Source organism: Zootoca vivipara, chromosome 10 (genome assembly GCF_965207765.1).
Source record: "Zootoca vivipara chromosome 10, rZooViv2.hap1.1, whole genome shotgun sequence".
In the NCBI taxonomy this organism is placed as follows: Eukaryota; Metazoa; Chordata; class Lepidosauria; order Squamata; family Lacertidae; genus Zootoca; species Zootoca vivipara.
The window spans coordinates 47,730,635-47,745,990 of NC_142593.1; the positions used below are offsets into that span (position 1 = coordinate 47,730,635).

General features: G+C 46.1%; 1 protein-coding gene across 9 annotated transcripts in view; it reads left to right on the forward strand.

Annotated features, from left to right (window-relative positions):
* The window catches only part of PDZD2 (PDZ domain containing 2), a 257,387-nt gene that overhangs the window by 227,416 nt on the left and 14,615 nt on the right, over positions 1 to 15,356 (forward strand). For 8 of the 9 annotated variants that reach the window (XM_088652634.1, XM_088652636.1, XM_088652631.1 and 5 more), the window contains 6 exons: positions 1,559 to 1,643; positions 2,360 to 2,463; positions 3,851 to 4,022; positions 5,696 to 6,501; positions 7,812 to 7,956; positions 10,744 to 14,968. In XM_088652634.1, the coding sequence (XP_088508760.1) occupies positions 1,559 to 1,643; positions 2,360 to 2,463; positions 3,851 to 4,022; positions 5,696 to 6,501; positions 7,812 to 7,956; positions 10,744 to 14,968 (5,537 nt within the window). The remainder of the gene's footprint in view (positions 1 to 1,558; positions 1,644 to 2,359; positions 2,464 to 3,850; positions 4,023 to 5,695; positions 6,502 to 7,811; positions 7,957 to 10,743; positions 14,969 to 15,356) is intronic. The other variant, XM_060280333.2, reaches the window with a different exon arrangement.

Below are 15,356 nucleotides of genomic sequence, written 5' to 3' on the forward strand. Positions count from 1 at the left end.
ATGCATTTCAATTTCTTTCCAGCTCCCACATTTAAATCCAAACACTGTACACTGTATTGTTTATGGGGAGTAAAAGTATCCGAGGCTTGGGTGGGCAGTTAAAAATCAAACCCACAGACCACCAATTTCATTTTGGTTTTTTTAAAAAAATAAGTATGGATTTTATTAATGTGTATCTCAGAGCATACAAAATAATCTACAGCCAACAAGATATGGACAAGCTGCTTGAAGAAGCACAGTGACCACCTGCCTCCTTGACCTCATGCCCATATGGGCTTCTTAGAACAAGCCATAGGGAGTTGGGTGGGTGGGTCCAGGGAGGGAGTAATACCATCTGCCTTGAAGGAAGTGGTGGTGCAGTCCCTAGAAGACCACCCTAGAAGCAGGAGTGTTAAATGACTTTGGCCCCAGTTGCAAATACCCCCTTTCTGGGCAAGGCTCTTGAGAAAGTAGTTGCAGTCTAGCTTCTGGCATGGAGGAAGCTGGTTATTTGCATCTATTGCAGTCTGGCTTCAGGGCTGGTTATGGCACTGAAACTGCCTTGGCCACTTTTGTTGGTGACATTTATCAACATAAGGGAGAGAAATGGGGGGGGGCTGCAATCCTGCTCATTCTCCTTGATTTCTCTATAGCTGTTACTTCTGTGGACCATAGCATCCTTCTGGAGGTGGGGATTAGGGGTGCTGTGTTTCAGTGGTTCTGCTTCAACCTCCAGGAATGTGGCTCAGGGTTCCATATTGTCCCCTTTGTTATTTATCGTCCACTCATCTGACTGGGTTGCCCCAACCACTCTGAGCAGTTTCCAACCGAATATAAAAGCCACACATGATACATCAAACATTAAAAACTTCCCCATACAGGGCTGCCTTCAGATACCTACAGAAGGTCATACAGTGGTACCTCGGTTTGCGACCGCAATCTGTCTCCGCGGAGGTGGTTGCTCGCCGAAGCGGTCAATCCTGAAGGCATGCTTCTGCGCGTGCGCGAAGTGCCAATAGAGCGCTTCTGCGCACGCATGCTCTATCTCTCTGTTCCATCTGAATGAGGAGAGGCGGTTGAGGTGTTTAGACTATGTTTGGAGGTCATGTTGGGTTGGATATGGGCCAGTAAACCGAAGCTGAATCCAGAAGAGACAGGTGTCCAAAATAAATTCTCACATCCAGGAGGTACGGAAGTAGCCCGCACTGAATGGGATTACATTCCTCTGAAATGGCAGATTTGCAGTTTGGGAGTGCTCCTAGTTTCAACCAGAGGCTCAGCTGACCTTTGTGGCTAGGAGCACCTTTTTCCAGCTATGACTGGCTCACCAGTTGTGGTGCCTTTTGGACAAAGCAATTGTACTCCATACTCTGATAACGTCCTGATTGGATTATTGCAATCAGCTGTATGTGCTTGGAGATTACTTGGGACCTTCAATTTCAACATAACAGACAAGTTATTGGCTGGGGTTGCATCTAGATATAAAAATATGTATAATAAATAATCAAGGACCAGAAACGATGAAGTGAGCATCCTTTGCTGTATAAACTTTAGTGCACTTTTTTCAACTTCATGTTAGGTTTCTGAACAAGAAATGGACGAAGCCATTGCCCGCACCACCACTCAGAGAGAAAGCAAGGATACTTCTTCCCCTCACACCACAGGTACAAGCTCATTTGCTTTTAACACTGCATCCTATCGGTCTGTTATTTACTCCAGAGGTCGGCTAAAGTTTATGGACCTATGGGTGCACTTGGAATTTTGAGAGAGTGTCATGAGCAATGCCCTCTCCTTCCCCCTCAGGTCACCTTCCTCTCCCACCTACAGGAAAAAAAGTTCAGTTTCCCAGGGGCTCTGGGTAAAGGTAGATCAAGTAGGATTAAAACAGGCCCTCTTCCGTTTCTGTGCTTTTACATGGGATGAAAAGCACCACAAAAATGCTCTTTATCTAAGGCATAAATCCTCATTAATTTTTATATAGGATGACAACAAAACCATAGCCCCTCCAAAAACAAAACAAAAAAATGATTAGGCAAAGTAAGGAGAATTGTTGATGTACCAGTTGTAGCTGGGCCACGCCAGAGATTTCTTTGGGTAGATCTACTCAGTTATTGCCACAACACAGTATCTCAACAGACTGGCTGTTAGATTCTCAGCTCTTCCAAATATTGAATATGATTTGTTAGATGTTACTTCTCAAGGAGTGGGGCTCCTTACTCTGGGGTCCTGAACAGTCACATGTTGTACATTGACATGTTGACCCCCAAGATATTGAACACCTCGCCATGCACAGACTCCAGTTAGATTTATAATAATGGCTTATGTGCAAATAGTTTTCCAATCTGAAATCTTCACTGTCTAACCAAATTGTATTCAACAGGGAATCTGCCCAAAAGCCCATCGCCTAGTGTGAAGTCCAAGCAGGCAGAAGCCTCCTCGCCCTTGAGCTGGACAATGAAGCGTTTCTTGGAGCCAGGGAGCCGGGTAAAAGAATTGAAATTCAACAATACGATTGTGTTTTGAGTGTGAACTTCAGTGGATCATGATATTGCTTGGGGGAAACCTGGTGCTTCCTCACACACATACCCACTTTTGGGAGCATCCTGGGGAAGTGGCTAAAAATATAAATTTGTTAAGACATCTTCAATCCAAAAGCCAGCCCCTCAAACATATGTTGACTGCCAACATACCATACAACTAAAGCCCATGTCTTCTCCCAAAGAATCCTGGATATTGTAGTTTACTCCTCACAGAGCTACAATTCCTTTCACCGTTGACAAACTATTTCCCCCAGGATTCTTTAGGGGCAGTCATGTGCTCCAGCTCTACCCTTGAAGCTGTTGTGGGAAGGGGAGCCAGCATAGAAGAGCCTAGGGCTTGCCGACCAGAAGGTTGGCGGTTCGAATCCCTGTGATGGGGTGAGCTCCCGTTGCTCGGTCCCAGCTCCTGCCAACCTAGCAGTTCGAAAGCACGTCAAAGTGCAAGTAGATAAATAGGTACCGCTACAGCGGGAAGGTAAATGGCGTTTCCGTGAGCTGCTCTGGTTCGCCAGAAGCGGCTTTGTCATGCTGGCCACATGACCTGGAAGCTGTAAGCTGGCTCCCTCGGCCAATAACGCGAGATGAGCGCCGCAACCCCAGAGTCGGTCACGACTGGACCTTTACCTTACCTAACAGTGTGCCAAAGCACAGAGGATTGTACCTCGGTTTACAAACACAATTGGTTCCAGAAGTCTGTACTTAAACTGAAGCATATTTAACTGAAGCGAACTTTCCCATTGAAAGTAATGGAAAGTGGATTAATCCGTAACAGATGGGTCCGCGGAGTACTCAACCTGAAGCGTACTTAACCTGAGGTATGAGTGTAATTGGTTCCGAAAGTCCGTACTTAACCTGAAGCATACTTAACCTGAAGTGAACTTTCCCATTGAAAGTAATGGAAAGTGGATTAATCCATTCTAGACAGGTCCGCGGAGTACTCAAACTGAAAATACTCAAACCGAGGTGTACTTAAACCGAGGTATGACTGTTTTAAAATAAGAAGAAGCCTGTTGCATCACACCAAAGGCCACTCCAGACCAGAATACTGTTCCCACAGTGGCCAACCAGTTGCCCATGGGAAGCCTGTTTTAATCTTTAAAAGCCTGCTGAAAACTTTTACGTGCTGCCCAGCTAATGCAGGCAACGAAGAAAACATCTTTCCAGAGCAGTTAGCTGGTTTTCTCTGACTTTTAAATGTTTGTGGGTTTTTATTGTCTATAGATATTCTTGTTGTAAACTTTTATATATATATATAATTTCAAAAATAAAAATAAAAATTGGCACTGTTCTAATTGACTATCCTACATCCCCCCGGGGGGACTTTATTTCAGCAGGGATCCATCAATTCTGAAATTGAGTTTCCCCAATACTTCTTACAAGACGGAGCAAGCCAGCTGCCACTTTCAGAGACTACAATAACTGGCTCTAGCGATGAGGAGCCGCTCCGGCCAAAGAGTGGGAGCAGCTCTGTAGATGAATGTTTTCCTTCTCCTGGTATTCCAGGTAAGCCCAAGTGACAATGTATGGAAATTGAAAGATGCTTGATGGTTACTCCCTTTGTTACTGCCTTTTTTACGCATTGTCTTGAGTTTCTGGCTTGGAAGAGGATGAGGATATCAATTCAATCAATATACTTTATTCGACCGATAGTCTGAAACAAAAAACATTTCTCAATACAAAGATAAACATATAAAACTGAAGGCATCAGAGGGATATATAAAAATATAAAACTGAAGGCATCAGAGTGACACACAAATGGGGTATGACCGCGCCACTAAACCTCCCACAGATAACCCACATCAAGACATTCGATTATACGTTTCCGACACTTGAGCGCCAGGAAGAGGAATTTAGCCACTGAGAAGGTTATTTTCCCAGTGGGCTTGTTTAGCAAATATGCTGCCTGCCGTTCTCTTGGTCGGGAACTAAACTGAGATAAATACGAGTCTATAAGATATTGCCTTAAATCATTATAAAAGGGACAACTCAGTAGAATGTGTTCTGTGGATTCTACCTCACCCAAGGCACAATGGCACATTCTCTGACCGTATGGGACTCCTCCAAATCTTCCCCTCAAAACCGCCGAATCAAGGACATTCAGTCTAGCCGCAGTAATTAGTCTGCGGTATTCCACGTAGTGGATATCCGCCAGGTAACGGGCTGGTGCAGACCGATACACCTGCTCCCCTAAAAACATCCCAGATTTCACATGGGCTATGTCCTCCTGTCTGGCGATATCCCCCAATCTCTGAGCGATCATCGCTTTAGCGCGGCTGTATGTCATGGACTCAATATAAAGGGAGGACAGACCGCACTTTTGCACTTCCTCTACCACTTCCCTTTCCCATGGAGATTTAAAATTATCCCTCAGAATCAGGGATATCCTGATTAGAGGATGAGAATATCCAAATTAGAGCAAAGCAACATCTCCCATCAGCATGAGGATTTCTGCTTATGCAACAGGACTTCTCACCTTCTTTCCCTTGCAACCCCTAAATCTGTTTCCCCAACCCTCCAGGAATCAGCCCCGCCCCCGGGGGCAGTAGATAAGCAGAACAAAGGAAAAGGAGTCTTCTTACCAGTTAGAAACTTTAACAACCACAGTGAGAGAACAAAGAACCCATCTTCTAGAATGGTGGTGCTCCCAATTAAGGATCCCACCCCCTTTCATCCCTATATCTACATCATTCCTACGTCTTGTAATCTGAGCTTGTCCCCTCTGTGCTTTGTGTGCTTTCTGTTCTTCCAGTTTGAGCACTCCTTGATCTTGGGGAGAGCGGAGGAATGCTTTCCAGACACAGTGAATCTGTTAACCCTCTCTCTCCCAGTGTTACCTCTCGTAGCTGTTCCCCATCCAGAATTTCCCAGCTTCTGCCTTCTGAACTATGCCCCTCTGCAAACCACTGTTCCAAATCTATACTGTCCTCCTGCTCCTGGGAAGATTCAGGATCAGGGGGAGGCTCCCACCATTCCTCCTCAGTGCAGCCCTCCTCAGAACAATCCCTGACATCGGAGCAGATTTGGGGAGCACATGGGGGGGGGAGAAGTCTTGTTGCACTATCAAAAATCCTTGCACTGATGGGACATGTTGGTTGGCTACCACCAATTTTCTGATGCTTGTGTTTTTTGTTTTGTCATTAAGTTACAAAATCATAATTCCATGCATTCTTCCCTAGCTACCAAAGAATCAGGCATATGTGAATCACCGAGGAGTGGAAACAACTCACCTGGTCCCATCAACAAGCAAAGGGAGAATGCTACCCGGCACGTTAGCTTCAGCGATAGCCCCAAAGGTCCGCGTACCTCCTTCCAGAGGCAGCGGAGACTTGCTTTCTATGACGGTGACGCAAGCGACGAGGATGAGTTTTCCAAACAAGATGGCGCTCGGCTACAAGGGGGACCAAGGCCCAAAGGCCAGAGGAAGGCAGAGGGCAACTGTGAGCTTGCCATTGCAACTTCTCCTGTCCAAGGTGGTGCTACAAACCTGGAGAGAGAACCGGGGACAAATTTGCACAACGATTCAGCTGTCGCCGGCTTTAGGGATTCATCAGACAGCGCTGCTGAGCACACAACAGACTCCCCTTTCCTCCCAGTCAAATCATTTGATTACGCAAACGTGCCCGAGCTTCACCCAGAACACCAAAGCTTGAAGGAGTTTCGGGAGGCACAGCTGGAATCCAAGAGATCGCCTAAGCTGGAGCACAAAGCCGTCACTCGAGTCAAAAGCCTGATGAGCATCGAATACCATGGCATCCCGCGGCAGAAGAACGAGGAGCACAGCGCTTCCGATAGAGCCAGCGGGAGGATGCTTCCACATCTCCAGAAGAGTGAAACGCAGGAGAGTCCTCTTGGGCAGAGCCACCCTGAAGCAGTTACCTTAACTCGGAATGAAAATGAATTGTTTGGCCTTGACCTGCAAATCCATGCCATCCCCTTGCGTGTCGTGATAACAGGCTTGCGGCCGGGAGGAGTGGCTGAAAGGGTATACTCGCGTTGAATTTTCCCTGCTTTTTGCATTTCCCGATAGGGTATCAGTACTGAAGGAAGCTCGGCATATGCAAGGAAATTTAGGGTGCAGTTAAGTCTTATTGAGCATTGACCTCAGCAGGGCTTCCTTTTGAATAAACATATATAGGGTGATGCTATTAAAGAGTTATATTCATGGGCGGCGTTAATTTTGTGAGCCTTCCAGTTTCTTCAACCGCTGCAAAAGATGCTGTTATTAATGGGAGGTCTTGGCTGCACATACCTATCCTAGCTGGCTTATACTAAAGAGTCAATGGGGGAAATACGCTGTTCCGAATGAATCCATTTTTGTAATTGCAGCAGTGATCATTGCTGCTCTGCCAGTTTTGCGGAATGAGTGATTGGAGCCGTATAGAGAGCAAGTCATTTAGAAGCAGAAATTATTAAATTTTAAAAGGCCCGCAACTCCTTGAGAAGGAAGAACAACTGGGCTGCCATTTAAGTTTAAAAAATTTAGCTCGTGATTATTTATTCATCTCTTTTACCTAGGCTTGTGGTTTTCAAATTACTATGAAGAGGGCCCCCTTTTGGAAGCCAACAGTAACTCATCAAAACAAGAAATAGAGGCATCTGATGACATAGGTGGCATTAGTAAAAATAAAAGAGCAAATTTGTGAATGATAAGTTTATCTATGCTATTAGCCATGCCAAACCTGCTCTGCTTTCCTTTGGACCACATCAGCAAAGCCAGGGGGGGGGTCTTGTCATCCGGGCAGCCCAGGACCTCAGTACACACTGCCCAGGCTTGGGCACTGTGGAAAGTCACTTCAGTGCTGCTAACACCGTGGTTTGACTTGTTCCCTGGAGGCGCATACCATTGTCTCTTGAGACAGAGGGATGCCAACATAGCCATGATAATTTGTAATATTCTGTGTTCAGAGCCAGCCTATCAGTGAGCTCTAGATGGTGGGGTCAAGTAACAGGGACAGGCCCATTGTCTTCCTGCCTGACTTTTCAGCTTCTCAGAGACATTTGGCTGGTGGCTGGCTGTTGGACACAACATGCCGGAATAGTTGAGTTCTACAGTCTTGATATAGCAAGGTTAGTTATTGGCTGCATTCAGGTGTAGGCAACATAGTGCCCTCCAGAAGTTCTTGGGCTGCAAGTTCCACCATCTCTGACCATGCTGACGGGCTGATGGGAGTTGTAGTCTAACAACATAGAGAAGGCACCATTTTGGCTGCCCCTGTGCTAAACCATGTCTTAGCTTTATTATGCCCTCTGAATTATTTCCTCTGATACCACTCCTAACTGCAATTTTAACAGGCGTCTATGGGGAAGCTGGTTCCGGGAGATGAGATCCTTGCCATCAACGGAGACCCAATCCATGGGTTCTCTTACGAGGAAATCTGCGAATACGTAGGACGTCTTCCCACATCCATTACACTGGACATCCAGAAAGCTGTTGCTGGTAAGAGGTTTGCTTCTCTTTTGGTACTGTGAGCTTTAGCTGGGGCAGGCGATCAGTAAATCTGTGCAGTTATATGCTGTGTGTGTGTGTGTATTCTCTAGGTAAGGAAGGAAAGGGGAGTTTTAAAAAAGAAGTATAAACCAAAGCATCCCTTTACTGTTACACAGGGAGATACAGAGAAAATGCTGTGATGTTTTTCCCTTACAGTCAAGCGAGCTGTAAATTTTATGAAATAAACAACACGGCATTAGCAGCTGTCCAATAATTATTTTTTTAAAAGTAGATAATAGCTGGGGTGGGGTGGGGTGGAAAGACCCAAGTCAGGGAGAGGACGGTTACAACCCTTTCACTCTTATCACAGTGTCAATCTAGATTGGGGGCCCCACCACAGCTGCTATTTGCATTGAGAGGAAATCACTGGTGGGAACTTTCCTTTGGATGCAAACTGTTCTGGAGTGTGACCGTGACAGAGGCAAAGGGTTAAAGCTTCCCCCATGCTGCAATCTCAAACAGAGGGTGGTGGACAGCAGTTGCTATTTGCAGGAACAATGTCATGTTTGATTTGGCCCCAAAAAGCTTCCACACATGCATGCCAACATAGAAAAATCTCTTCGGTGGTACTCACTTGGGGGCAAAAGTGAGCTCCACTCCAGTTTTTCTAATGTGCAAGTTACATCTTGTTGTCAATAAACTGCCTTACAGTGGGTCTCCCAGTCTCAAGTGTTAAACCTTCCACTATTTTACAGCAACAAAGTTTACACTAAGGCGGCAATCCCGAGACTTACTTTCCTGAAAGTAAGGCCCACTGGAAATAGTGGGGCTTGCTTCTGAGTAAACTTGCATTGGATTGCACCATGAGAGTCAGATGCTGCTCCCCTGAGTGATAAATATACGCTAAGAAGATAAGAGCCTTGAAGGATCAGACCAAAGATCTATCTAGTCCAGGAATCCTGTTTCCAGCAGTGGCCAATCAGAAGCCTCCAGGACGCCCACAGGGTTGGGGTAGGGCCATGAAGACAATAACCCCTTCTGCTATTGCTCCCCAGTGATTTGCCATTCAGAGACTGACCTTGTAGCATGGCCACAATAGCCATTTCACAAAATGAAACTATTTTCTTTATTTGTTTAAATCCATTCATTCATTCATTTACTTGTGGGTTTGCATACTGCCCTTTAACATCAGCACCCAGAGTGCTTTACAAGTAAACAAATGAAATGTGACAGGACAAAATAAAAATACAATCCAAAACTCAAGAACAGTGCTTTAAATCCACACGCTGTAGCCAACTCAGTTTTAAGCAGAGTAGACCCACTGAAATTAACAGATCTGAGTTAATCAAATACTTTACTTCAGTGGGACTGCCCTGGGTAAGGCTAGCATTCGATACAAGCAATATAATTTTTCTTTTTTTAAAAAAGGCTGAAAAATATAAAGTTCTTTGTACGGCACCAGAAAGATAATCTGTAATGCATTTTAGGCTTAGATCAGGCATGTCCAAAATCCCGCCCAGGGACCTAATCCGGCCCCTGTGGCAGTTTATCTCCTGGGTTAAAAGAAAAAGCTAAAGAACTTCAACCCTTCCAAAAAGCTCAACGACTTCAATCCTAAAATCCTAAAAAAAGGTCAACAACTTTGGTCGGCCCACACACATGTTAACCTCATCAAATCTGGCCCACTTTGGAAGAAAGTTTGGACACCCCTGGCTTAGATGATCACAGTAGGTAACCTTTTAAAGATAATAATAAAGGAACATTCAGATAAAATTAATTTGCAACTAAAGACTATGATAAATCAGAATTACCTCAAGGGATGTGTGGAGGAGCTGTCACAAATTAGAAACCACAGGCAGAGTCTGCTTCATGCTTATCAGTGGCAAAATGCATTCACTGGTCAAATGTATTTGCACATTCAGCTAGATGTGAAATAAATGAAGAGAGTTTTTATTTACAAATGTAAAACAAATGCTTTTTTTAATAAAAAAAATGCTGCACGGGGTATTTAGGCAGTGCTTCAACTGAAGTGGAACACTAGCTGCTTGCTGTTCATAGTGACCATAGGGAATCCCTCAATATTTAGCGCTGAAATCCTACATGCAGTCCCATAAGACGTTGCACCTGGTTTAGAGGCACTCCAGAGGTGCTTCTGAGTTCTAAGTTTCCTCACATCAGGCCAAGATTTCCCAACATTCCTTCCAAGATGGCAACTGGGTTAGAGAGGAACAGATGCTGGCTCAATGTAACAAAAGCTTGCTGGCCCGCTTCACAAGGTCAAGGCTGCAATCCTATCCCTTCGGAATATGAAAATACTATTCATAGTGCCATTCAGACTTCCAACAGGATGCATGGTTAAAACAGAGAGGGATTTTGTTATGCTGGAGGGTTGAACTGCAAGTGTTAAGAGACTTAAGGCAGAAAATAAAAACCGGGAAACAAAGAAATAGAATTAGTGCAAGAAAAGAGCCCGTACTATTAAATGGATGACCCCCGTTCAGATCTTAACTTGGCTTTAAGCATCCTCCTCCTCCAATGGCCTCCCTTATAGGGGTGTTGGAAGGACTACTAAGAGATAGCAAGTGTCTTGTGAAATATACTTTTAGCACTTGGTAACTTATTATGTAAGTATTTCCTGTTAGTTGGATTATATCATAACTATCTGGGAGCATGGTGATAATTGGTTGAAAGATTCCTATCCATCACTGGACTTCGGCTAGATCCTTAAAAATAAAAACCAGACACTTGCCTACTTTAGAAGGTGAAATCGGTTCTTTGCTTCCTTTTTTTATGCAGCTACGAACCAATGTGCAAATCTCCTTGCATCTTCGGAGGCAGATGAAGCAGTGCAGAGAAATCCAAGCAATCTTATGATCGAAGAAGAGAGGAGCTTTGCAAACCACCAAGAACCTTTGCACGGGGGCAACCCTGATTACGTGGCAGAAGGGACAACATTGCCGTCTGATGCAAAGACCAGTGCAACACAAGCAGATTCCTCCGAAACCAGCTATGCTCAGGACCAAGAACCTTTGCACGGGGGCAACCTTGATTACGTGGCAGAAGGGACAACATCGCCATCTGATGCAAAGACCAGTGCAACACAAGCAGATTCCTCCGAAACCAGCTATGCTCAGGACCAAGAACCTTTGCACGGGGGCAACCCTGATTACGTGGCAGAAGGGACAACATCGCCATCTGATGCAAAGACCAGTGCAACACAAGCAGATTCCTCCGAAACCAGCTATGCTCAGGACCAAGAACCTTTGCACGGGGGCAACCCTGATTACGTGGCAGAAGGGACAACATCGCCATCTGATGCAAAGACCAGTGCAACACAAGCAGATTCCTCCGAAACCAGCTATGCTCAGGACCAAGAACCTTTGCACGGAGGCAACCCTGATTACGTGGCAGAAGGGACAACATCGCCGTCTGATGCAAAGACCAGTGCAACACAAGCAGATTCCTCCGAAACCAGCTATGCTCAGGACCAAGAACCTTTGCACGGAGGCAACCCTGATTACGTGGCAGAAGGGACAACATTGCCGTCTGATGCAAAGACCAGTGCAACACAAGCAGATTCCTCCGAAACCAGCTATGCTCAGGACCAAGAACCTTTGCACGGGGGCAACCCCGATTACGTGGCAGAAGGGACAACATCGCCATCTGATGCAAAGACCAGTGCAATACAAGCAGATTCCTCCGAAACCAGCTATGCTCAGGACACTGTGGTACCATTGAGAGACATGGATGACTTCCTTGGCAAAACACCTTCCTCAGATGAAAAAGATGCTGCTAAGGGTTTGTTCATCGGGGACAGGTGTGCCTGCGAAGATGCAGATGGGAGGGGAGAAGATTCCTGTTCTCATTCTGGAACAGATATAATTAAGAATGACCTTCCAGGTAGGACTCTGAATGATGCCACTAACACACAAGAAATCTTAGGGTTTTCTGTCCTGGATTCCATTAACACGAGCAAGATTTTCACTGTGAACCAAACCCGTTTGAGTAACTATTCCAGGAATTTCAGCAGTTTAAACAAAGACACCCTGGCTGGGATGGAGAGCAAAGTGCACACTGACCCAAAATCTATGTATGCTACCGCCGAGGATTCCAGTTCAGACACAGAATCTGTAGCTGAAACTCCCAGAGCTTCCCCCTCTCAGCCTGCTTGTGACAACCCCTTGGAGACCCATAAGGCAGTTGAGTCAGACGAGGAGCGAGTTGAACTTTGCTGTCTGAGTAGTGAGCAGCAACAGTTTCCTCAGGAACAGCTGGTCCCACCTACCTCCAAAGTATTCCGTCATCCACCAGAATGCAGTCCTTCAAATGGTGTTTTACAGACTGAAATCAAGGCAGAAATTGGTTCGCTGGAAGAATCCAGCGGGGCAGCCTTATTAGAAAAGCCACATTCTCCAAGGCACTTCGGTACAGAACAGGTGGCTCTATCCACAGCCTTTCCTTCTCCTTCTCAGGTTTCTCCATCTGGGATTGATAGGTTAGATCACAGCGGTGCAGTTTGCTCTGTCCATGACAATGGCCCCTTAAGGGGAGGACAGAGAATAAGCATGGAAGGCAAAGAAAGCCTTGTGGGGGCATGTGAGGCTTCCAAACGAGATGCCCAAGACATGCATTTGTGCATTACGAAAACCATAAATGGCTGGGACTGCAATTTGCTTGACAAAGACCAACCCGATAAAAAGGAGCCATTGCATACAGAAAACGACTTAGCAGCAGATGATGGCAGTCATGCGGCTGGTTGCAGTTCTGCTCTGACGAAGAAAGGAACCAGCGACTCGGGCCACTTGAACAAACCAGACAGCCATCCTGTGAACTGTACGTCACAGAGAACAGTAAACAGTCCCAAATCTCCCCTTTTGACAAAATCGAAAGATCTGAGTAAGGCTGCTGCTGCTGCTGCTCATGAATTGCCAGGAAAAAGTGAAAAGGCAAATGCCTCAAAATGTCCAAATGTCAAAACCCAAAGTCCTGGCCAGTGCAAAATGAGCACAGTAGTTGCACAAAGTCCATCCTCTTCCAAAAAACTACATCACGAAACTAGAGGGATTCCTCAGAAGAGTATAGCAGAAACTCTTTCAAATAACCAACGGAACAAGCCAGGGCCAAAGTTAAAGGGTCTTATCATTAAAAGCAAGCCCAAGACTCAGTTGGATGCCCCGAGTGCTGCTCCTGCAAAAACTGGGAGCCCTGATTCGAAGAAATCACCCCTTCCCTTCCAGTCGTCACCCAGGCTTCTCCCAAAGAAAGGCACATCGCTCCATAACTTGGCCACACATTTGGAACCACCCAGCAGGAGCCTTTCGATGGGCTCCAGGATTCTTCAACAGGATGAGGAAAATAAGCCATGTTTAGCCGTGCCTCCGGAATTGCCTCTACCTTTGCCAAATGGCGACAGGAGCAGCGTCAAAGCCAAGAAAGATAAATCCATTAGCAGTTTGGAACTTGGCGATTCTGGAACGGCAGAGAATCCTGCAGAGGAAAAAGATGCAGAGGTCACAGATCAGAGAGGTACATCGGATGAATACCACACAAGAGAAAACCCTTCCCAAATAATTACAGATTCTGAAACGACTGTCTTGAGTAACAGGACGGAAAACCATGGACTGAGTACAAGTTTGTTGAATCGCAATGGGCGTGAAATCAAGCCATTGGGATTGGATAACCCTGAGCCTTTTAAAAAAGAGTCTTCGAGCTGCCTTTGTTCCCCTACCCAGCAACGCCAACCGGGCCAAGAAATTCAGCGGACTTTCATTGAGGTGAGGCTGTCTTCTAGCTCCTTCCCACCATCCTCATTGATTCCCGAGTTGCCTCTGAGGGAGGAGGAAGGACACACTAGGTTGGCCAGCCAACCAGAAAACAATGTTCAGAACATTGAGGAAGAAAACAACAATGCATTGAAGCCTGTGACGAGGACCTACTCAGTGCCTGCCCAGCTATCAAATCATTTGAGGGAGGACAGCCATGTTATGGATTCGCCGACACATTGTGTCCAGGATATCCTGAGCAACGTTTCGTGTGAAAAGCACCCCCATTCAGAGATGGGCATGCTCAAAATGGTCCACCTCAGTCTGATGAACGGCACGAAAGATGGAACAGAGACGCCTCTCAGTGCCCCCAAATCAAACCATCAGGAATTGCCTTTGACCAATAGCAGCAGCAGAATCGCGGACAAATTGAAAACCTGCAGGAGGAATTATTACTATTATGAGCTCAACTGGCCACACGATCCCATTTCCTCTTTTTCCGTGAAACAGAGAATTAAATCGTTTGAGAACCTTGCCAATTTTGATAGGCCTCTGGTCAAAGCGATAGACATACCCTCCACCTCGCTCGGCTCAAAACTTCCTGTTGGTAGAAGGCTGTCAGGCGGTACTTCTGCAGTTTCAGCTAGCAACATCAATGACCCTGTCCAGGCACTGAGACGTAGTTTGAGTTCCTATTGTGAAAGCGAAACCCCAGCCCCTGCGCAGATGACCAAATCGTCAACCAGTGTGGCATTAATGCAACTGCAGCAGAATCCCTCTGAGAACAGCAAAGATGATGCTCATCACTTAGAAAAGGGCGAAAGGTGTGGTGCTTTGGGAGGTCCAAATTGTTTGATGCCATCTACTCCCACTGTCCGAAGAAGCAGAGCTTCAGGTGGGCACATCAGGCATGCACCCTTGTGCCGCTCTAAGATCAGGGAACTGCGGGCGTTGAGCATGCCCGACCTCGACAAGCTGTGCAGCGAGGACTTCTCTGTGGAATCTGCACCTTCTCATTTCAAAACGGAACTGGAAGTTGCCCCTGCAGCGAGACCTCTTGGCCTTCCCAGTGAAACTGAATCCAGTCTGAATGAATGCCCGGGGCCCTCCAGTCTTGTTTCAGCAAGCAGGCAGCATTCGAAGGAAAGCAGCCCCTGGAACAGTAGCTGCGGCACTCCTGGGTCAGCCTCTGATGACGAAATGCTACAACACGACACTGACCCAAATAAGACACACTCGGGGAAGAGCTGGTCGATCAGGTTTGTGGCCCTGTTTCCATTACACTGGTTTTGTATCACGAGTGGGTCAGGTTCCAGAGCCTGAAATCCACACAGCAAAGCATTCCCAGAAGTCACAAGATGTAGGGTGCTTCCAGATTTTTGGGGGGTGGGGTGGGGTGTGAATTTGCAAATAGGTTAATGGACACTGGCAACAAGCTTATAGGATTCTTTCTGGAAGGGGTAAATCCAGATTAAAGAGGGGAATGGACTGGCATTTTGTGTGGATTGTACCCAAAAGGTGTATGCATGGGGAGCACTAATTCCATGATAAACACTTAGCTGGAAGCAACCCTATATTGTGGACTACAGGCTCTGCACAAAAGCATAAAAATCTTGCCTCTAGGTTATCTCATTCTGTGCCACGGAA